Below are 20,702 nucleotides of genomic sequence, written 5' to 3' on the forward strand. Positions count from 1 at the left end.
TCCTCATCTCTGAAATGAGGCAAGGAGTGATAGTATCTCTCTTACCTTAAAGGATTTCTCTGAAGTGACAATAACATATATCTACATATGCAAAAAATGATTAAAAAATTTAGAAGTCCAATAAAAATTAAAGGATAGAAATGTATATTTAAATAGTCCAGGCAAATCTTGTCTTTACCATATTTTGCTGTGTATAATACACTCCCGTATATAATGCGTACCCACGTTTTTGGCCCAAACTTAGAGGGGGGAAAAAATCTTTCGTCTTAATTTTTTTAATTCAAATTTGTATTTGTTTATATGTAGGAACTTGTTTTTTTTTTGTATTATAAAGGAATTTTAGCATTTATTTTTTAACATATTATAGTAGAAAAAATTTTATGTAAGAAATAATTACAAAACAGAAGAACAGATACAAGGTATGAGAAATTTTATGTACAGGTAACAAACTTACAATAATTACACATCATAGAAGGCCAAGAACTCTTTGTCCTTGCAAGTTTGTGGTAAGTTCAACAAAACCCATTATCGTATTCCAGGGTATTATTTTCCATACGATATTGTTATTGGTTTCTAGAGTTACACTTTTAACTCATAAGCATAAATAAAAGAATTAACAATATTTATATAGATATGGAATTAGTACTACCCATGTATAATGCTCATCCTTATTTTTCCCTCAGACATTTGGGCAAAAAAATGCTCATTATACATGGCAAAATATGGTATTTTGAATTGGTTGAATGGCCTTAGCTACGATGGTACACTGGCAGGTGTGTAACAAGACTCTCTGGGGAAGAGATCTACCCTGATTTGTAGCACTGACAGATTTCCACAGTGTACATACTCCCAACCACAGACAATTTTAACCTACCAATCAGCTTGCAGAATTCCCGTGGGGCTGTATGAACCTGCACGAGTACAACATTGCTCAGGTATGTTGGTTACCCTTAACCTCACCTGCCTCAGTTTCTTCATTTATCCAAAGACTTGTTTGGCTAAGTACTCACTCAAGTACGTTTCATCTTTATGATTCCATGATATCATTATTTTATATTTATCAGTTAGACGAATCCAACATAAACTCATTATGATCATACAGCTTTCGCTGAAAGGTGTATTGCAGTGATCTGTTCTGGTAATGACACTGTTTATTCTTGCTGTGACATGCCTAGGAGGGCTTTTGGCATCGAAGGCTAATCCATCTTCAGTCGCATTAGATCACTCTGTAGTTCCGTATTTCTACTCCTTACGTGCAAGGAATTTTTCTGGTTGTACTTTTAGGTAAACATTATACATATCGCTATAGTATATGGATATCGAGATGCAAATATTTTAAGCAGAGATGACCATGTCCTTGAGCTTGTGTTAGGAAGTCTCACAGTCTGCTGACAGGTTTAAATCAGTGCTAAAACCCATAGCCAGCAGATGTCAGTGTCTCAGTTTCTTTATGTCTCTTTGTGAATTACTTACAAACAAAATGCCCCTCATTAAGCAACCCGTGAGGCATGTTTTCAAATAGAACCTAGGGTTATCACATCTTCTCCAACCACTCAAAAAGCCTAGTGATAAAAACAAACAAAAATAAACGTCAGAAATGAAGCAACTCTCCTAGGCAGAATTCTAAACTGACTATGACCAGATCATTAGTTTTCTCATAAACATGTGGGCTTTCTTGTTTGTAATAAGTCATCTCTCAGAATGTCAGGCTTCCAGTGAACAAACGTGACAAATGCACAGACTGAAATGGCTGCATTGAAGAGCAATGATGTCAGGTGACAGATTCTAAACAGAAGGGATACTCTTCAGCCAGGGCCGCTTGCCATGACCTTTTCCTGTTATCTCACTTCCTGGGGCTCAGTTATCTTAGTTGTTTTGTAATAAAGAAACAATCAACTGATGTTTGTGAAATGACATTATATACATGGTTATTCATTACAGAATTGTTTGCAGTTGTAAAAGGTTGGAAATTGCATCAAAGTCTATCAATAGAGGACTGGTAAACTAAACTATGGTACATTCACACAGCAGAATACCACGTAGCCAGCAGTACAAAAGCATGAGGAATGGTTTGTATTCTGATATGGAAAGGTCTCCTTATAAATGTACAACATGTGCCTAACTAAATGGACTTTAGGGTGCTATCCTGTGCATAAACCATGGAAAAAAATTAATGAGGAAACACAAGAGACTGGTAATATAGGTTACCTCTAGAGAGGGAAACTGAGAGCCTGGGGAGAGGGATGAAAAGGAAACTTTTCACTGCATGCCTTTCATAGTGTTTGCATTTGCTACGGCAGTATGTCTTACCAACACACACAGACACAGACACACACACACACACACACACACACACACACACACACACACTGGCGCATTTTTCCCCACATATGCTTTTTTTAGAAATAACTTTTTATGATGGGAAAATATGCATAAATAATATTTATCATTTTAACCATTCATAAACATACAATTCAGTGGCATCAAATGTATTCATACTGCTGTGGACCCATCACCACTATCTACGCCCAAATAATTTTCATCATCCCTCCAAGAAACTGTACCCATTAAACAATAACTCTCCTTCCCCACTCCGCTCAGCCCCTGGTAACCTTTGTTCTACTTTCTGTCTTTATGAATTGACCTATTCTAGGTACCTCATATAAGTGGAATCGGACAATGTTTATCCTTCTGTGTCTGGCTTATTTCACTATCCCACATATACTTTTTCAAGAAAGCATCTACCAACTGGATAAAGCTGTGAAACTTTTTTTTATCCTTTTGTGATGTCTTTGCAAAGAAAGAAAACAGATCTTGTGAAATGTGTGGATATGCCTTGGACAAAGTATCATCAGCCTCTGGTGTTTCCTAGAAACCCTGTTGTGATTTTTCAAAGGTTAACTTGTCACCGAGTTTGCTAATATCCTCCTATCACAGAAAATAACTACCACTTCCCACACTTCTGGACTCACATATGACAGGGTTCTTTAACTGGGGCCCCTAATGGTCTTCAGTGGGTCCAGGAATCTTTTCTGAAATTGTATGCATATTTGTTGTGTGCTGGCCTTTCTGGAGAGAAATTCTTTAGCATTCAGAGATTTTCAAAGTGGTCTGTGAATCAGAAAATAAATAAATAAATAAATAAATAAATAAAAAAGGCTAAGCACCATTGATTGCTAAATGGGGGTAATTAATGCTGTCCCTGTCCATGAAAGCCCTTCATTCATTAACTAGTTTGTCTAAGTATATGATTTAGTGAGCCCACATCAAAAGATAAGCCTCTGACATGGGCCTTACGAAAGAAGAATGTGGCTTAAAAAAATAATCCTTACAATTTCCATTCTTAATAAAAATAACACGGCACCCCTGATTTGGTGGCACATAGAAGACAGCACAGCATCAAGGGTTTGTTAATACAATTCTTATGTAAGGAGATTGAGGGTTTTTCCATTCATTTCATAAATATTTATCGAATACCTCCTGTGAGCCAAGGATGGTCTACGTGCTCAGGATACGGCAGTAAATGCAACACCGTCTCTACCCCATGGGGCTTGCATCCTATTAGTAGGATGTAAATGATAAAGGAGTGGAAAAAATAACGACACTTTTCAGATAACCGTAAGTGCGTCAGTGAAATTGGATGGAGAACGCCTGGAGATTTTACTTTTAGATAGGGTGGCTGGGGAATTCCTTTCTTAGGAGATGGCATTTGAGCTGACATCTGAAGGGCAAAAGGAGCCAGCCATGGAAAGAGCTTGGACAAAAGCATTCCAGGCAGAGGGAAGAGCAACTGCAGAAGCTCGAGCTGTAGGGAAGGGAGGGATGGAGGACTAAGGTGGGGTGTGGGCCCACCACCAGACCCACCTCTCACTGTCTCCTCATGCAAAGGGCGCGTTCCTCCCGTCTGTACTCAGGTCCTTACCGGCTTCTTCTTTTACATCCCATTCACCTTTAGCAACCAGCAAGATTCCAGCCCTCATGTTCTTTCTCCCTCCTACATAAAAGGCCTTTGAGCCCTTGATGGCTTCACTGCCCTGCCATTCGGGCATCCACCTCATCAACCCAAGTGAGCGCTGAGCTCCTGGAGAAGCATGGCTGCTTCTCCGTGAACTCTGTCGTGGGCGGTAGAGATCAGAGGCGGTCACAGAGGTCAGGGTGGGCAGGACGGCCCGGACAACCAGAGCGTCCCTTTAGGTTGGGCCTCACATGCACAGGGATCCTCAAATTCAAATTTGGCCGTTATTTGTCACACGTAGGGTATTACCCCATCCGTTGTGTTACAATTTATTTATCAAACATATAAATATACCATAACTTTGTTGTTTAAAAAGAGGAAACACAAAAATTGGAAGTGGCCCAGGTTTCTCTTACCCTGAAAGGCTTGACTATAAAGAGAATGGGTTTTAAAGGAAGGTTGCTTGGAATCAAATCCTGGCTCTAATTTCCTGGCTGGTTAACTTTTGGTAAGTTTCTAAACTATGCTTAACAGGTTTCCCTATGGGAAAGAATTGTGTCCCAGGATGGCTAACACCACCTTACCATACCTAATTTAAAGAATTTGGAACTTGAGTTGATGAGATTTAGATAAGATTTTTGGAAGTTCAGTTGGCATTGTGATGGAATGAGACTTTGGGGATCTTGGGATGGGGTGAAGCTACTTTACACGTGGGATAGACATGGCTCATTGGGAGCAAGAGGGCAAACTGTGGTAGGCAGGACCCCACGGAGATCCACATCCTGTCCCAGGACCTGTGAATATGTTAGCTTACATGGCTAAAGAGACTTCACAGATATAAATAAGGGTACAACCTAGAGATGGAGATGTTATCTAGTCACTTGAGTCCTTCAAAGTCCAAGAGAAGGAGAGTAGGTCAGTGCTAAGATATAAAAGGACTAAGCCAGCCACTGTTCGCCTTGAAGATGGAGGAAGGAGATACCAAGCCACAAAATGCTGGCCATCTCTAGAAGAAACAAACCAGTAAAATAGATCCTACCCAGAACTTACAGAAAGAAATGCAGCCCTGCTGACCTCTTGATTTTAGTGCTGTGAAACTGTTTGATTTCTGACCTATGGAGCCAAAGGAAAATAAAATTTGTGTTGCTTTAAGCCACTAAGTTTGGGATAATGTGTTACAGCAGCAGAAAACCAACACAGTGCCTAATTCATTAGGAATTATACTAACAAAATTAAGTTACTACACATAAACAACTTACAACAATACCTCGTACATAGTAAGCACTCAATAAATGCTAACATCCTTCTCAAAGATGAGAGGAAGCAAAGATATACATAATTCTGAGACGGTATAAATGCAGCCAGACCTATGTAGAAATGTCTTCAAAGAACTTTACTTTGTAATTAAGTTCCTAAGAAATTGCCTGAAGTAGGGACAGCAAACTCAAGGGATACAGGCAAGTTGGAGGCTGCCACAGATTGGAAGCATCCCTCATCTAAGGGACAGACCCTAGCCTAGATAACTAATGTCAATGAAAATGCAATGCAGGTGCAGTGTTGCTAGGTACTTCAAATTTTTAAGAAGCAGAAATCTGCACTTTATTTTCCCATGAAATCTCGTTTTTAAATGTTGGGAAATAATTCACATTAAAACACAAACAGGCATACCTCGGAGATATTGCAGGTTCAGTTCCAGACTACCACGATAAAGCTAGCTGTAATCTTTTTGCTGGTGGAAACTCTTGCCTTCAATTTGTAAAAATCGCAACATCTGTGAAGTGCAATAAGGCGAAGCACAATAAAACGAGGTCTGCCTGTTCAGACCCACACAAAATTTTCAGGCAAAATTGGTTATGTCTACATTCAGCCACACAGGTTAGTATCTCCAGGCAGTTAGTGAACACAAGTAATGCCACAAAGGGTACGTGGCTTTTGAATGCACTTTTTGGCCCTCTCATATTCTTACATCATAAAAATCATACTTTGCTGTGCTTTTGGTAGTCTACTGAAATCTAAGAAACTATGAATTTTATAAAATTCTTATCAGCTTAAACAGAAAGACAACTTCAAATTGTGTTCAAATCCAGTTTTATTAAAATTATTTGGGAATTTGGGTAGCATCACAAAGTTTTTGACTATGACCACTGGACACACTAGACATGAGTTTATGTTTTTGGTTTGTTGTGGGTTTGGGTACATGTACTTTTCTAAATCATCTGTCCTTCATTTCGTTACCAAATGTCAAGGTACCTTACATTTCTCTATTTATAAGATCCTATTAATAGAACAGGAATTTGTAACATAAGACTGAAAAAAAACAAAATTCATAGGTTCAAAAAAATTCCCTTCAAACATTAAGAACATACAAAGTATACTAAAGACATCTACATTTAGTAATCCAAGTAACAAGGCAGGCATTTGATGGCTGTGGTGTCTTGTTTTTATTTATTGCTAATTACAGTTCAGAGACCAAAGTGTTTCCAAAAGCTATAAAAACCTTCACTGACATTTCCAGGATGGTTCAATGGATTTAGAGGATAAAACCAGGAGAGCACTTGGTTTGGCCTTTATAATCACAAGCCTTTTTCTTTTCTTTAGTGGGATTTTTCTTCTGCAGTAGCTCAGGGCACTATTTGCTTACTTCATGCCTTATAATTACCATCTGGCTTACAGGAGATCTAAGTATTGGCTTTGTAAAGTGTACTGTTGAACAGCAAATGGTGGGAGGCCTTCCCGTCCAAGGCAAAACTTTCAGCAGACCTTAAAGTAAAAGCTCCTTGATTCTCCTTAGTTGTTCTCCAGTGATCCTGAAGTTGTCTGTAAGAAAGAAAAAAAAAGAAAGCTGTATAAGCATCTTCACACCAGACATTTCAGCTTGTTCTACTTAAGCAGTCCTGCTTTCTTATCAGACTATGAAAACTCAGCTATGGCAATGGAGCCCTGTTGTTTTGTTCCTGCGATAAGAGTCGCTCTTGGGGATCAAAATGCAGAAAACAAAGCGGGGCAAACACTTGAGAAAATTCTGCCCTCGCTTTTCGCTCCAAGGCTGTACTTTCATAAGACTCATGAGAGTTGTTTACAGTCTTAACAGTTCCCTAAATGGCCAATTTATTTCACGAGAGGTAGGAGATTGCTATTCCATATGACTGCTGGTTTCCTTATTATTTTTTAGGTGGAAGCACTTGTTCCTCTAGAGGGAACATGTTATTAGATAGTCTGTTCTCATTTGTGGTCTGAATAGCATCTCTACTCAAAGAAAAAGCAACTTGGCAATCAAAATAGGCAAGTTTCTTTATTTGTACCATCAGAATAGGGCCTGAAACTTTTCAAAGATTAACTATGTAAGTTATTTGTGTGTTGTCCCAGCAAATTAGACGTAAGAATATTAAGTCACAGCAGAAGTTATATGAAATAATACAGGTTTCAGTTTATTATTCCAATAAATGAAAACATTTTCTTTAGGAATGAGCATTCATTTTGAACTTGCTCAATAAATAATTCTTTGCATCTAATTTAAGGCATTTTTAAAAATAAATGGAAAATATAGTCTTCAAAATTAAAGAAAAGAATTAGGATATAATGGGGCTTTCTCCTAAGTTAAGGTTCATCTAAACTTCAATTAAAGAATACTTAAAACAAAATATTCAAATAATATATAAAACAAAAAAGCGATGCATAGTGTAACGTTGCCAACCCACAAAGTAGTTAAACCTAAGAGAAAGAAATTATACTTACAAATGGAGTCCTGATTCCAAATTTGCTATGGAATGTCATGGTGACTTTGTTTTTATGTCCTGTTCTTTGATCAAAGGCATGGCATGAATCAAAAGGTGGACTGTACAAATGAAGGCTCACGGCAGGTTCCGTATGGCTAACATTCTCTACCCGATGTAAGCCAATGGAATCTAAACAATATCCAAAAAGAATAGATGAAGGATTTTAGATGATAGCTGTAGGTAAAAATTTTGTCACTCACCTAAGATTGTAAATAAACTGGATACATACGGAATTAATAGAACTTGGTTAGAATTGAACTTCCGGTTAAAGATAATGAGACACATGTACTTTGTTCTTTCCTGAAAACCCCCTACAGCTGCAGTAAAATAAAAAAGATCCACAAAGGTAATAGGAAAAAACATAAAAACTTAAAAGGCTGAAAGTACAATTGACTCTTGAAACGCAACATTAGAGGCACCAACTCCCACCCCCTGCAGTCAGAAGTCTGCGTGTAACTTTTGACTCCCCCAAAACTTAAGTTGTCCCTTAGTATCCATGGGGGAAATTGGTTCCAGGACCTCCCTGTGGATACAAAAATCCACAGATGCTCAAGTCCCCTGTATAAAATGGCGTACACATCAATGCATACAGTTGGCACTTGGCATCTGCGGACTCAGATGGAAAACTGTACAGGTACTTATTGAAAAAAAATGTGTAAGTGGACCTGCACAGTTCAAACCCGTTGTTCAAGGGTTAACTGTAGATGGATAGCTTTGCAGAAGAGAGAAAGCTAAATCCTCAGCTATGCAGGAGGATAGCCAAGAAATAACCTGATTTATATCTTGAAACTCCGAAACGGCTCAGGAATTGGCGGCATGGGCATTTCTGGAAATGAGGATGAAGGCAGGGCTAACAATATAAGAAATGGTTGAAAGCCTATTTAAATAGTCTCAAATCCCTTCCACCACTTCTCCCTCTCCTTCCCTCTGGTTCTAGCCTGAGAGCTACTCTAGAGGACAAGTATAGTAGATGAACTCAGGACAGGTGAAAAACAGGTGACTGAAGTCAATTTACATATTGAATGGAAAGATCTCCTTTCTTCACCACCTAGTTGTCAGAATGATGCCAGACAAGGAATTTTTTCTCCAGCAGGAGTTGGAAAGCACCTTCTCAGGAAATCTGGTTATGCAAGAACAAATCCCTAAAGATATTGCCATTGGTTCTTCTTCAAGGAAAAAGCTCTGCCAGACTATCCCAGAGTGAAGTCCAGTGTTCAGAGCTACTAATTCACTTTTTCTGTCTCTGGTTTTTAAATATTAGCACGCAGCCAAGGCCACCAGAAATTTGAGCAAGACCTCTATTACGAAACACAGGCCAGAGCAACCTGAAAAAAAGCAACTAGAAACAGAAACTATTTAAGAGAAGACTTAAAAAAACCACATACAAAAAACACCTTATCATTAAGATCCTCAGAGATAAAACATTATAAAAAGGACCAGAGAATAATAAAAAGAGCTTTAAGAAACAAAAAGTGATAGCAGAAACAAAAACCCGAGTAGAAGGTTGGAACCAAAACTGAGCAAAACTCAAAGAACAAAGACAGAAAATAGAAAGATAAAAGAAATCAGAGGAATAGTTCAGGACGTTTAATATCTGAGCAGTGAGAATTTGAGAAACAGCAAAAAAAAAAAAAAGTCAAAGAAATTAACTTGAGAATATTTTCTTAATGTAAGGACATGAATTTCCAGATTGAAAGAACCCAGTAAGAACCCAGCACAATGAATGAGTCATGAAACAAGGTACATCACTATAATAGTGGGGACAGAGAAAAGATATCAGAAAGAGATCTCCAAAGTTTCTAGAACGAAAAAACAGGTTTCACAGAGAGATTCAAGAATCAGAATTGCACCAGGCTTTCGAGAAGAAGACTGGAAACCAAAAGACAAGGATTACCTTCATAGTTCTGAGGGAAGATGGCTGCTGTTATCATTCGTGTTACAAGGGTTGAATAGAGATTTTTAAATATAAGACGTCTCAAAAAATTTCTTCCCACGAATCCTTTTTCACAGAGCCACTGGAGGGTATGCTCCACCAAAACAAGGGCATGGACCAAGAATGAGGCAGACATGAGATCAGGAAACAAGGGGATCAGCAAAGAAGACAGCAAAGGGAAAGCTTGGATAATGTGAGGGGACCCCAGCATGACAGCTGAGCCCTGGCCTGGAGATGACCTAATTCACACTGAAGCAGGTCCACAGGCCCTGGAGATGTCTTCAAGAAGATTAAAATAAGAAATGACAAGATACACAATTGCAAAAAAATATGCTGGGAAGAAATTTATAGTTAGGAGAGAGTTTGAGAATTAATCAAGGAAAGAATTCAGTGAAATTAGTGTAGAAATATAGGCACCTAATTTGGCTTTATGCTTCATGATCTAGGTCCATGAGCTTGCATGGTAAAGAAGAGCTAAGCTTAGAAGCAGAAGACTTAGGTTCTACTCCCAGCTGGACTATCTAGCTGGATTACCTTTAAATAGTTCACAACTTCTAGAATCTTCAGTTTTCCTCACTTCTAAAAACACGTAGGTCCTAACTCTCAGATCTAGAAACTCCTTGATTCCGAGGCTTACTGCTTTCATAATATACTGGCTTAAACACAATTTTGAACAAAAGTTCAACATTCTTAAGAACTGACTGCGCTAATACAAGTCAATTATTTGTTTCTCCAGTTGCAAGTACATATACCACTCAATGCACGCTGGACAATTCTGCAAGACTCTGCAAAAACTAGTCAGCTATCCTTTAGAGAAGCACATGAAGCTCATATCTGACCCCAGTTGTTAATCCCAGCATTATTATTATTTTTGGTCTTTGCCTCCTTTCCTTTATCCCCATGGTATACCCTCTGTCACTGTAATGTAGAACTTGGTGATACTTACGGATGCCAGTTTGGTCCTGGCTATGTCTATCTTTTGCCTATTACAACAGGTAATTTGGTCTCCTTGCCCCAATTCTCCCTGTTCTCCACCCTATGGTGTATACTGGTACCAAAACTGATCAAAATACTCGCAGATAATATTCTGCTGACCAAAGCAAGCTGTTACTTTAGGCTGGTCTTGGAGGGCCAGGCCCTGACATCACTTTACTCTTCCTCTACTCCTGTCTAAACCCATTCTTCTTTGTTCCCTTTATTTTATTTTTATTATTTGCAACAATTGTGCCTTCACTCATGTTTTCCCCTGTATTTGAAACATCCTTCCCATTGATCACTATCTGCAGTCCTACGCCTACATCTGTAAAAATCAAAGGCTGTAAATTTGTGACTTTTGATCATATGGATAATTAGTCTATAGAAATATTTAGCTATCCCACCCAGTATTTTACCGATTGGCAAAATTTCCCACAAAAATTGGAATTTCCCACTTCTATGGAAAAAGAAATCAGAATGATCTTGCTGGAGCTGGTTGCCCATTGGTGCCCCCTGGCTTGCACACGTCAGTTTCTACAGCCTATTCCCAGCCTGCATGGCTCATTTACCTTATCTGCTTGGCTCCAATAGTCTTTTGTATTGAAGACTCTTGAAAAAAGTACCTATTCTTTAAGACCTAATCTAGTTTCATAAAGACTCTGACTAGCTGAAAGTAATTACTCTGAATGGCTTTTCGCTTTATTCTGAGTTATATGGGCAACAAACTTGTTCTTGAAAGTTTGGTATGCCTCATTCATACACACACACACACACACACACACACCTGACACAAAAGATATCAGAAAGAGATCTCCAAAGTTTCTAGAACGAAAAAATAGGTTTCACAGAGAGATTCAAGAATGAGAATTGCAGCAGGCTTTCGAGAAGAAGCCTGGAAACCAAAAGACAAGGATTACCTTCATAGTTCTGAGGGAAGATGGCTGCTGTTATCATATAGTAACTCTCAAATAAGAGTTTCCTGCTACATAAGAAATACCTTGTGTTATGTGAATGGAGGGAAAAAACGTCCTACACAGTAGCCCCTCCTTATCTGCAGTTTTAGTTACCTGCAGCCAACCAAAGTCTAAAAATAGTAAATGAAAAGTTTCAGAAATAATTCATATGTTTTAAATTTTGCGCTGTTCTGAGTAGCATAAAATCTCCTGCTGCATCCCGCCCAGACGTGAATCATCCCTTGTCCAGCCTGCTGTATCGGCTACCTGCCCGTTAGTCACTTAGTAGTTATCTCAGTTATTAAGATCAGTTATCAGATATTTTGAGACAGAAAGAGGAGACCACATTTACATAGCTTTTCTTACTGTGCTTAATTTATAAATTAAACTTTATCATAGGTATTTTTATGTATAAGAAAAAGCAGTACATATAGGGTTCAGTACTACCTGCGGTTTCAGGCATCCACTGGGGTCTTGGAATGTACCTCCCGCAGATAAGGGTGGACTACTGTACAATCTGACCTTTCTAAGTGGCTTGCATTCTTAAACTAATTAACATATTTAGGCCAAGTATCAAGGCTAGTACTGGTCTTTAAAGAAAGAACCTACTTTGCCAGAAAAATCTCGGTACTATTTTATTTTATGTAAGTGGGATAGCATCCCAATTAAGAGTGTGGCCTTTGGAGTCAAATTGCTTGAGTTCAACGCCTGACTGCTACTTACATGTTGAGTGACTTGGACAAGTTATTTAATCTTCCTATGTGTTGTAATATCATCTATAAATGGGAATAACATCTCATATAAGTTTTAATGAGCTTTTGGGAAGGTTACTACCTGCTTTAAGAATACAAATGTTAATCGCTGCCTCGCCTAAAAAGCACTTGGCTCTCCCATATCACATTTCGGGGAAAGACTGAATTCTTGGTAAGAGATCTACAAACCACTGCTAAATAATGTGCTTTGTAAAGTTTCCCTTGAGAATATTCTTTTAAGTATGTTGTATGCATTTTAGAAAACCAGGGACTAGTTAGCATTCTTAACCACTTCCAGAACTTTTCTTTACATTTTCTATCACAGACTAATATTTCCAACGTGGCCTTACTCCTTTATTAAAAGATTCTACATATGTAAATTCATTATTTGATTCTAACTGTCCTAAGATTTGGCAGGTAAATGACTTTTTGGTGTGCACTAATTTACATGCATGTGTTTCTAATAGTGATTCCAATTCAGATGCAAAACTTTAAAAAAGATCATTTCCCAAGTATTTGAAATCATGACTCCACAATCCAAGTTATACTGCACATATATAAGTAACCCATATTTCAGATGGGAGTCCCAAGTTTTTCCCACTTGCCCTTAGAGAAAGATATTGGCTGTTACCATTGATGTAGGCACACTGGTTTTCCCCCAAGGTTCTTTCTGACTTCTTGGTCATCTCATTGGACTTTTTGTCAGGCCAGGCAAATAATGTCTCCTTTAGATTTCCTTGCAGCATCTTCAAAAAGCAGTGGGAGTTGGTGTGATCATGGATACTGCTATATATACACAAAACAACAATTGAACTCAGTAGATGGTCCAGTACCCAGACCTGCAGTAACAGTCAGCCCAGAGCTCACAGCTGCACACTGTCCAGTAGGACAGCTCCCAGGACAAAATCCATTTCAGCTGGATTTTCAAATGTCATCAATTTGTAATTCAACATTGTTCAGGGCAAGATAATAAAATGTTTTCCACATCAATGCGCAGAAAGGGTACAGTTTTCATGAATAACCTCTACTAAAGAACAGTTAATTTTTAGAAATCTTGTTTTAATACTACTTTGATAAAAGAAACACAAAATCAGCAGACTTTTATCTTCTACAAACTATAGCTTTTAATAACTCAGCTAAGCTGGGCTAAAGCTTGATTATAAAACTACACTGGAGAAATTACAGAAAAGACAAAAATAATCATCTATAATAATTGCATCACACTTTGAAGATCACTTAACATTTAATATTTTTTTCTCAGGCCTTTTTTCTCCTTCCTTTGGGGGACAAAAGGTATGTGTGTGCATTACCACCCTAAAATTATAGACCTAAAGTTTAGGTATATAATTTTATACCTAAAATTATACCACCCTAAAATTATAACATAATGTATACATAATGTTAATGCTTTGCAGATTTAGAGTATGCTACTTGTAATTAGTATGTCCCAATATTGCTGGGAGATAGAAAGTAAATTGGATTTGGGGAAAGAATTTATTCATACAATGTTAGAGTACATAGTATTTAAGTGTAGGTAGGATTAGTTGTAAAGTTGATTAAAGTATATGAACTTATATACATTTTTGGTATTTACTTCATACGTTGAATTCTATTAACCCATATTTGTACCATAAGAACTTTTTCCTAAATCCAGAGCCTAGTCCTACTCTTGACATATAATTGGCTTTAAAAAAATACTGAGAAAGTAAGTGAAAACAACTTCACCCCATATGAGTACATAAATGTACCGTATTTTGCTGTGTATAATGTGCACTTTTTTGCCCAAATTTGGGAGAGAAAAATAAGGATGCGTATTGTACATGGGTAGTACTAATTCCATATCTATATGAATGTTTTTTATTATTTTACTTATGCTTATGAATTAAAAGTGTAACTCTAGAAACCAGTAACAACATCTGTATGCAAAATAATACCCTGGAATACGATCATTGATTTTGTTAAATGCATGAGGAAATTGCAACAACAAAGAGTTCTTGGCCTTCTATGAAGGGTAAATATTGTAAATTTGTTACCAGTACATAAAATTTCTTGTTACCTTGTATCTATTCTTGTGCTTTATAATTGTTTGTTACACAAAATTTCTTATACTGTAATATATTAAAAAATGCTAAAATTCCTTTATAATACAAAAAACAAGTACCTAAATGTAAACAAATAAAAATTTGAATTAAAAAACTAAAAAGATTTTTTCCCTGAAAGTTTGGGCCAGAAACATGGGTGTGCATTATACATGGAAGTGTATTATACACAGCAAAATACAGTACTCTATAGACCAAACTTTCCAAGACTTGTAAATTCACGTTTCCTTTCTCCCATCAAAAATGAGTCTGGATTATTGGTTTCACCATTCTCAAGACTGAGAAGGATTGGCTGAAAGAGATAACAATACTCAATTGGTAATAACGCTAGCAAATATTTAAACTAAGGACAATTTAAAAAGCAAGTTTCAAAGAATTGACATTAGTTTAACTTGCCTTACCCTCTACATAAAAAAAGTAAGCAATTCATTTTAAAAACGAAAAACATTTTTTGAATTTGTGACTTGCTTTTCTAGCTCCAAATCTGGACACTTGGTCTTTGGTCCCCCAATTGTTTACACACTTTAAAACAAAGGCCAAGTTTTAGTACAATTCCATAAAAGTTTGGAGAGAGATAAACTGGTTACTACCTCTTTTTATTTATTATTCATTTTGGGGGCTGGTTTTGATGTGCATGGTATATGACTAAACCCCTCATGCTAATTCCCATGAGATTTTTTTTTTTTTGAGATTAGTGGATATTATGAATAATTACAAAATGATACTTGTTAGTGCTCTCACGACTTGTGGCCAGCCTGGCTCTGTACATCTCATAGGCTGAAATACTCTCATAAATATCTGTGAATGAATAGTTGTCTTACCTGCCATGTCCTTCACCCCAACATAGAATCATTAGATTAAATTTTCCGTTTCCTTGATCCACAAGATTTCGGGTGTACCTAAAAAGAATGTATTCAGAAGTTTGAATTTGGTTGATGAAACAAGCACTGGGAAAAATAAGTGTGTCACAAAGTACCATTCATTTACAGATGTTACTATTTTTGCCTCTAAGTAACTTTCTTATGAGAAATCCAGCACAAATGAAAAATATTTTTTCACAGTTCATTTTGGACTTTTTTTTTTGTATTCTGCATCACCACATTTACAGCTTCTCAGTTTTAATTAATGGCATGGAAAAGTTAACAGGAAAAAAAGCAAATTCCTCGATTCTCCGTTGACTGCCTCAAACTGATAAAAAAGAATCCAAGTTTCTCTCAGAAGGTATTTGCAAAGTGTATTAGTGCTCTAGGCAAGAATGAGCTATTGTTTTGCTTTGTCTCTCCTCCCTCCTCCCCTAGCTCAACCAGAACTTGAGAAACAAGGTTTTATTAAATGGCTGTTACAGAATTCTCCTTAGTTTTCCGATAGCCTAGACACAAACCACATTCAAAAGTACCGCTAATGAAAAGTCCTCCACAAATAGGGTGGGGGTTGACCTAAGTACCAGAACATAGGAAGTAACTGAATCTTTTACAATGATGAGAAAACAGTAATTAGTCAAAGTAAATCCTGAACCAAAACAACCACACCATCAGAGAAAAAAAAAAAAAAACTTTAAATTTTCTGTTGGTCCAAGAGGTACTACTGACATCATCTAATTAGAAAGTTTGATAATTATGACATTCATTTAGAACATCACTTTTAAGGAAAGCAATCTTTACCCAATTTTTAGGATACTGTTTGTTCACATGCCCCTTCCCTTCCCTCTCCTCCCCCAGGCTGCAGGCCAGGTGTTGCCTAAGCAGGTTCATTGATGGAGTTGATTAGTAAAAGCTTTTTAGATGTCAATCATCCTCACTTAGTAGCCCCTTATGACTTAGCAAGGAGCCGTGCTCACTGCCTCTAATTCCTAGTAAATGCCTTTAATTCCCAGTAAATTCGGTTCCTGTACCAGGATCCTACTTCTCCCTCCACCATCCCTCTTGCTTCTCTGGAGCTTCTTCCAGAGAATTCACTGTTTGGCCCACACTGGAACATTTTCTGTCTTGGTTCTTCTGCACTGGCCTTCCCAAGGTCAGCGATCAGAATCTTTCACAGTGCTAGGACACCTATTATATGCAAATCAAATTGATTTCTGCTCTTTTCTCCCTCCCTCTTTCCTCCCCCAACTGCCCACCCAGCACTACATCTATTATCTTAATTAGCTGCACCTCACATACTTGTGGAATAGATCAATCCAAGTGGTAGCATTTCAAATGGTTCAGAGCTTGTCAATCAAGATGAATTCAAGGCCTCTGAAAACGCTCTCGTTCTAAAGATTAAGAGCCCTTACAGCTTATTCCAGTTAATTAATTTCACTTGGTCAATAGTATATCTAGGCAGAAGAAAACTATTATGCACCATATGTCTGCAAGAAGTTTGGTAGTGGTTTTGAATGTGGGCTCTGGAACAATGCTAATTTGCATACTGGAGCCACTACGTGACAGAAGCATGACCTTGTGCAGGTAATCCAACCTTTTTATTGCCTGCCATTCATTCCTCATCTGTAAAACGGGGATAAGAATGATGGTACCTATGTCATAGGGTTATGGTGAGGTCATGAGTGACTGGGACAGTATCTGACTCATAACAATCCCTCAGTTATCTGGAACTGATGGCACAATTAAAAACTAGACGCTGGTAGCTTTATTAGCGGCCACAGAAGGACCTCACCATGAACTGAGTTCATAGGAGACGAGAGAATATCCTAGAGCTACTTGCAAGTGAAAAATGGGACCCTAAGTAGGCTTCACTTTATTTCAAATCGTAAGCAGCAGCCCTTGCCAACAACTTTACCAAACACGCCAGGTATGTTTAGTGAAGTGATCAACAAAAACTGCTCCCACGGAAAACTTAAATCTTTCGTTGTTCGTCTCTTTCAACTACCTTCAACCCTACTAACCTGAGACTGAGGCTCTAGCTTTTCCCTTCGGGAGATGAACCCGTCACCCTTCACGGTGATTCAATTTTACTTCTGGCCCCAGCGGATTGGTAGATTCATTTTTACTTAATCAGCAAGCTGGGGCTGCAAAGGACCCGGCCTCCCAGGGCATCTCACTCCAGCGTAGCTGGGAAACAGCGCTCGTCAATTCACATTGCAGATCCTCAGAACTAAGGATAAGAAGTAATACTGCTTAGGGCAGAAAGATAGGCATTCGTTTAATCTGCGAGCCTGACAGTGGGTTGAAATAAAACCTCAGTCTGAGAAGTTAAATTGGTTTGGGAGAGGGGGCACCACAGATTGAAAAAGAGCAACTGACAACCTCAAGATACAAAAAATGCCTGTTGGCAGGTGCCCGGTCGTAGGCGACCCAGGGCGAAGTGATGGAGAATTGGCGTCTGGGAACTGTGTCCTGTATCGTTACCCCTTTCTCCAGACGGCTGACGTAGTTCTCTCTGGGGAACACCCTCCGTTAGTCCAGCCAGCCGGTTCCCTAGGGCGGCAGGCGGCTAGAGCCTGAGGGCATTGATCCCGAGGCCGGGAGCAGGAGGAGTGGCGGTTTGGAAGCGGAGGTGGAGGCGTGAGAATAGAAAACTAGCTGCGCCGTGGCCTCCCCTCGGGACAGCGAGCCCCGCAGCCCACGGAGGCGGCGCAGCACCGGCGCGCGGCAAAGACCCTTGGGCGCTGGGAGCGTGGGCGCGGCGGGCGCTGCGCCGCCCGAGCTCTCCCGGAGCAAGCCCCCTCCCCCACCCCACCCCTCACGCCCGCTCCTCCGCGGACTCGGCGAGTCGGCGCCCTGGGCTTTGAGGCCCGCGCCGGGGGTCCTCGGCGGGCACCGCTGCAGCGCGCTCACCTGTACTGGTCGTATTTGGCGTACACGGCCCACTCGTCGGGGTCGCTCTCGTAGGCTTCCATGACGGCCTGCACCTCCTCCACATTGACCTCCTCGCCGGCGAAGAGCTGGTGCAGGATGCGGATCAGATCGGCCAGGGTCCGGGGCTTTAGCACCTCGGTCTGCTCCATCCCTCGCGGAGGTGGCGGCGCGCCCTTCTCACTGCTGGGCTTCGGAGGGGTGCTGGGCAAGCCGAGGAACCGAGGACGAGGGACCCTAGCTGCCAGCTAGACACACAAAACCCCCAAACGCTCGAAGACCACAGCTGAAAGAATCCCTGGCCAAGATATAAAGAGACCCCCCCCAACCCCCCAGGGCAGCGTGGCGGGCCTGGGCTTGCAGAGGACGCGCAGAGAACACAAATCAGGACCAAATCTGCTGGGTTTAGCCTCGCGGGCCCTTTTTAAGCTCTTAGAGTCAGCGGGAATGTACCAATGGCCCTCGGAGGGTGGGGAAAAGCGGGTGCGACCTGAAGAAGGTGGTGGAGGAGGCGAGAGCATGCGGGCAAGGCCCACGCACTTGGCGCCAACCCTCTGAGCACTCCAGCGCACGCAGGAGCCCTTCCCTCCCGAGTCCTGGTACTCGGAGTGGGCTTCGCGCAACCTCTCCCCCACCTTAACAGGACGCATTTTGGCAGCCCATCCCAACCTCTCTCGCCGCGCCCCCCGCCGTCGCTCCCGTTGGCTCCTTTGGACCGCAGGGGCTCGCGACGCAGGGACGCAGACCGCAGTGGTCGGGAGAAGACAGCTGGGGTTGGATGAGGAAGAAAGGGGACCCTGCCTCTCAAACAGAGCTGAGGAATTGTGAAGAGCTTGGGAGATTGCGGACGGATTCCTCTCCCAAGATGGAGAGTTACTGTTTTTGTCTATAGAAACTGTAGATAATGCGCTCCAGGCTAGGTGAACATAAGCGTCTTCCTTTAAAAAAACCTTGAATGTACTGTACTGAAAGTACATTTTGACAAAGGAGACTCAGATCTCAAGCAAGACTAGTGAAACGATGGAAAGCTGTGTCCCTCTTTGATTTTAAAATCAAACACTTCCTAAAAAGATATTCAGTGCAAAGACCTGATGTTTCAATTTATGGTGAAAAAAAATACTGACTTTATGTCTCCCAATGCAGAAATTTAAAGGGTTCTAATTAGGCTATTTAAATCCTTCAATTCTAGGCATGTGCTTGAAGGAGCCTACTGTTAACACACGTAAAGAAACACATTTCTATGTTGTGCATAGTACTTAGCACGCTTGGAGAACAATGCAAATTAAGTATGAATGAAAAGTAAGAAAAAATGTGAGGTACAGAAGAAATGCAAGTATAGATTCCTTCCTCTTCATAAATGGACCCAGGGAATAATTTGGATTAAGGTTACTAAAGGTCTAGATTTCAGGAAGACTGCTTTTTCTAGACTGCTTCAATATATACCGGAGGTGCCAAAAAAGTATACACGACTTGTATTCATCTTTTGTTATTGGTATGTATTACAATTTTAATATTTTCCTTTCTTAAAATGTGCAACACATTTTTTTGGCACCCTCTGTATTTCTGTGTATAATGTATTTACATTTACTTGTGCCACGTGAAGTCTTTCAAACATCCCTGGTTAAACCGAAGTATTCTAACAACGCTATTAGGAAGTAAAAATGACAGCTCAGTCATCATTGTTCATAAAAGGCTTTGGGTAGAAAAGCAGGCCAGAAGCCAACCTTTTGTGTTGTGTTGCAAGGAGAGGCTCTATTAGAATACCTAGATCTAAAGAGGTTGTAGTTCTGCATTGCCCAGGGTGATGGTTTACACACTTTTAAGACATTGATATCCAGGGTCTTCACCTCACCCGTGCTGAACCTCCGGGCTGCGGGGTGATTGGGTGCAAGGCAGATCCTGCTTTTGCTTTGATGTGGGATGGTATCATCATATAGGCATTGTAACATCTCACATTACAAGAGAACATATATTTTGAGACAACACTCATGTAACTTTTATTACAGTAGTTATAACTTTTTTGTTTTATTAAATCTTACTGTACCTAATTTACATATTCAACATTATCATAGGTACGCATGTACAGGAAAAAACAGTATCTATAGGGTTCAGTACTATCCAGTTTCAGGGATGCACTGGGGGGAGGTCTTAGAACATATCTCCCATGGATATGTGGTCTGTAGCTGATTTCCCTGGCACCCAGTATATTATAGTCCTTGGAAAATGAAGCAGAAGCTGCATGCAAAACGATTTTCATTTTCATAGCCCCTGAAAACTGCAGACTTTCCCAATTTGGATTACACACAACTAAACTGGCTGGCTAATGCTCTATAACTGAAAGCATAGTCTGTACTTCTCTTTCAATTTTCTAGTCTGACATTTAGGTGATATTTAAGATCCCTTCAGGGTTAAAACTTAAAGAAAATCAGATTCCAGGAAGTATTCAATCTTAGTTTGATTACAGATAA

General features: G+C 39.7%; 1 protein-coding gene across 1 annotated transcript; it reads right to left on the minus strand.

Annotated features, from left to right (window-relative positions):
* Positions 1-6,026: 6,026 nt before the first annotated feature.
* Positions 6,027-18,838, minus strand: CDO1 (cysteine dioxygenase type 1). The gene is made up of 5 exons (XM_019727833.3): positions 18,217-18,838; positions 15,265-15,342; positions 12,976-13,130; positions 7,691-7,860; positions 6,027-6,772 (listed from the first exon to the last, which is right to left on the minus strand). Exons 1-5 carry the CDS (start codon positions 18,384-18,386, stop codon positions 6,743-6,745), a joined length of 603 nt encoding a protein of 200 aa, XP_019583392.1. The 5' UTR covers positions 18,387-18,838; the 3' UTR covers positions 6,027-6,742.
* Positions 18,839-20,702: the final 1,864 nt, after the last annotated feature.

Source organism: Rhinolophus sinicus, chromosome 3 (assembly GCF_057876585.1).
Source record: "Rhinolophus sinicus isolate RSI-liver-muscle chromosome 3, RSI-T2T, whole genome shotgun sequence".
In the NCBI taxonomy this organism is placed as follows: Eukaryota; Metazoa; Chordata; class Mammalia; order Chiroptera; family Rhinolophidae; genus Rhinolophus; species Rhinolophus sinicus.

Excerpts from the sequence above, each read along its gene's own strand:
- CDO1 (XM_019727833.3), bottom strand. The coding sequence starts at position 18,386 with ATGGAGCAGACCGAGGTGCTAAAGCCCCGGACCCTGGCCGATCTGATC. Across the intron at positions 13,131-15,264 it reads TGGGGTGAAGGACATGGCAG|CAGTATCCATGATCACACCA; the intron begins GTAAGACAACTA and ends GTGTATATATAG. Across the intron at positions 6,773-7,690 it reads TTGGAATCAGGACTCCATTT|ACAACTTCAGGATCACTGGA; the intron begins GTAAGTATAATT and ends TCTTTCTTACAG.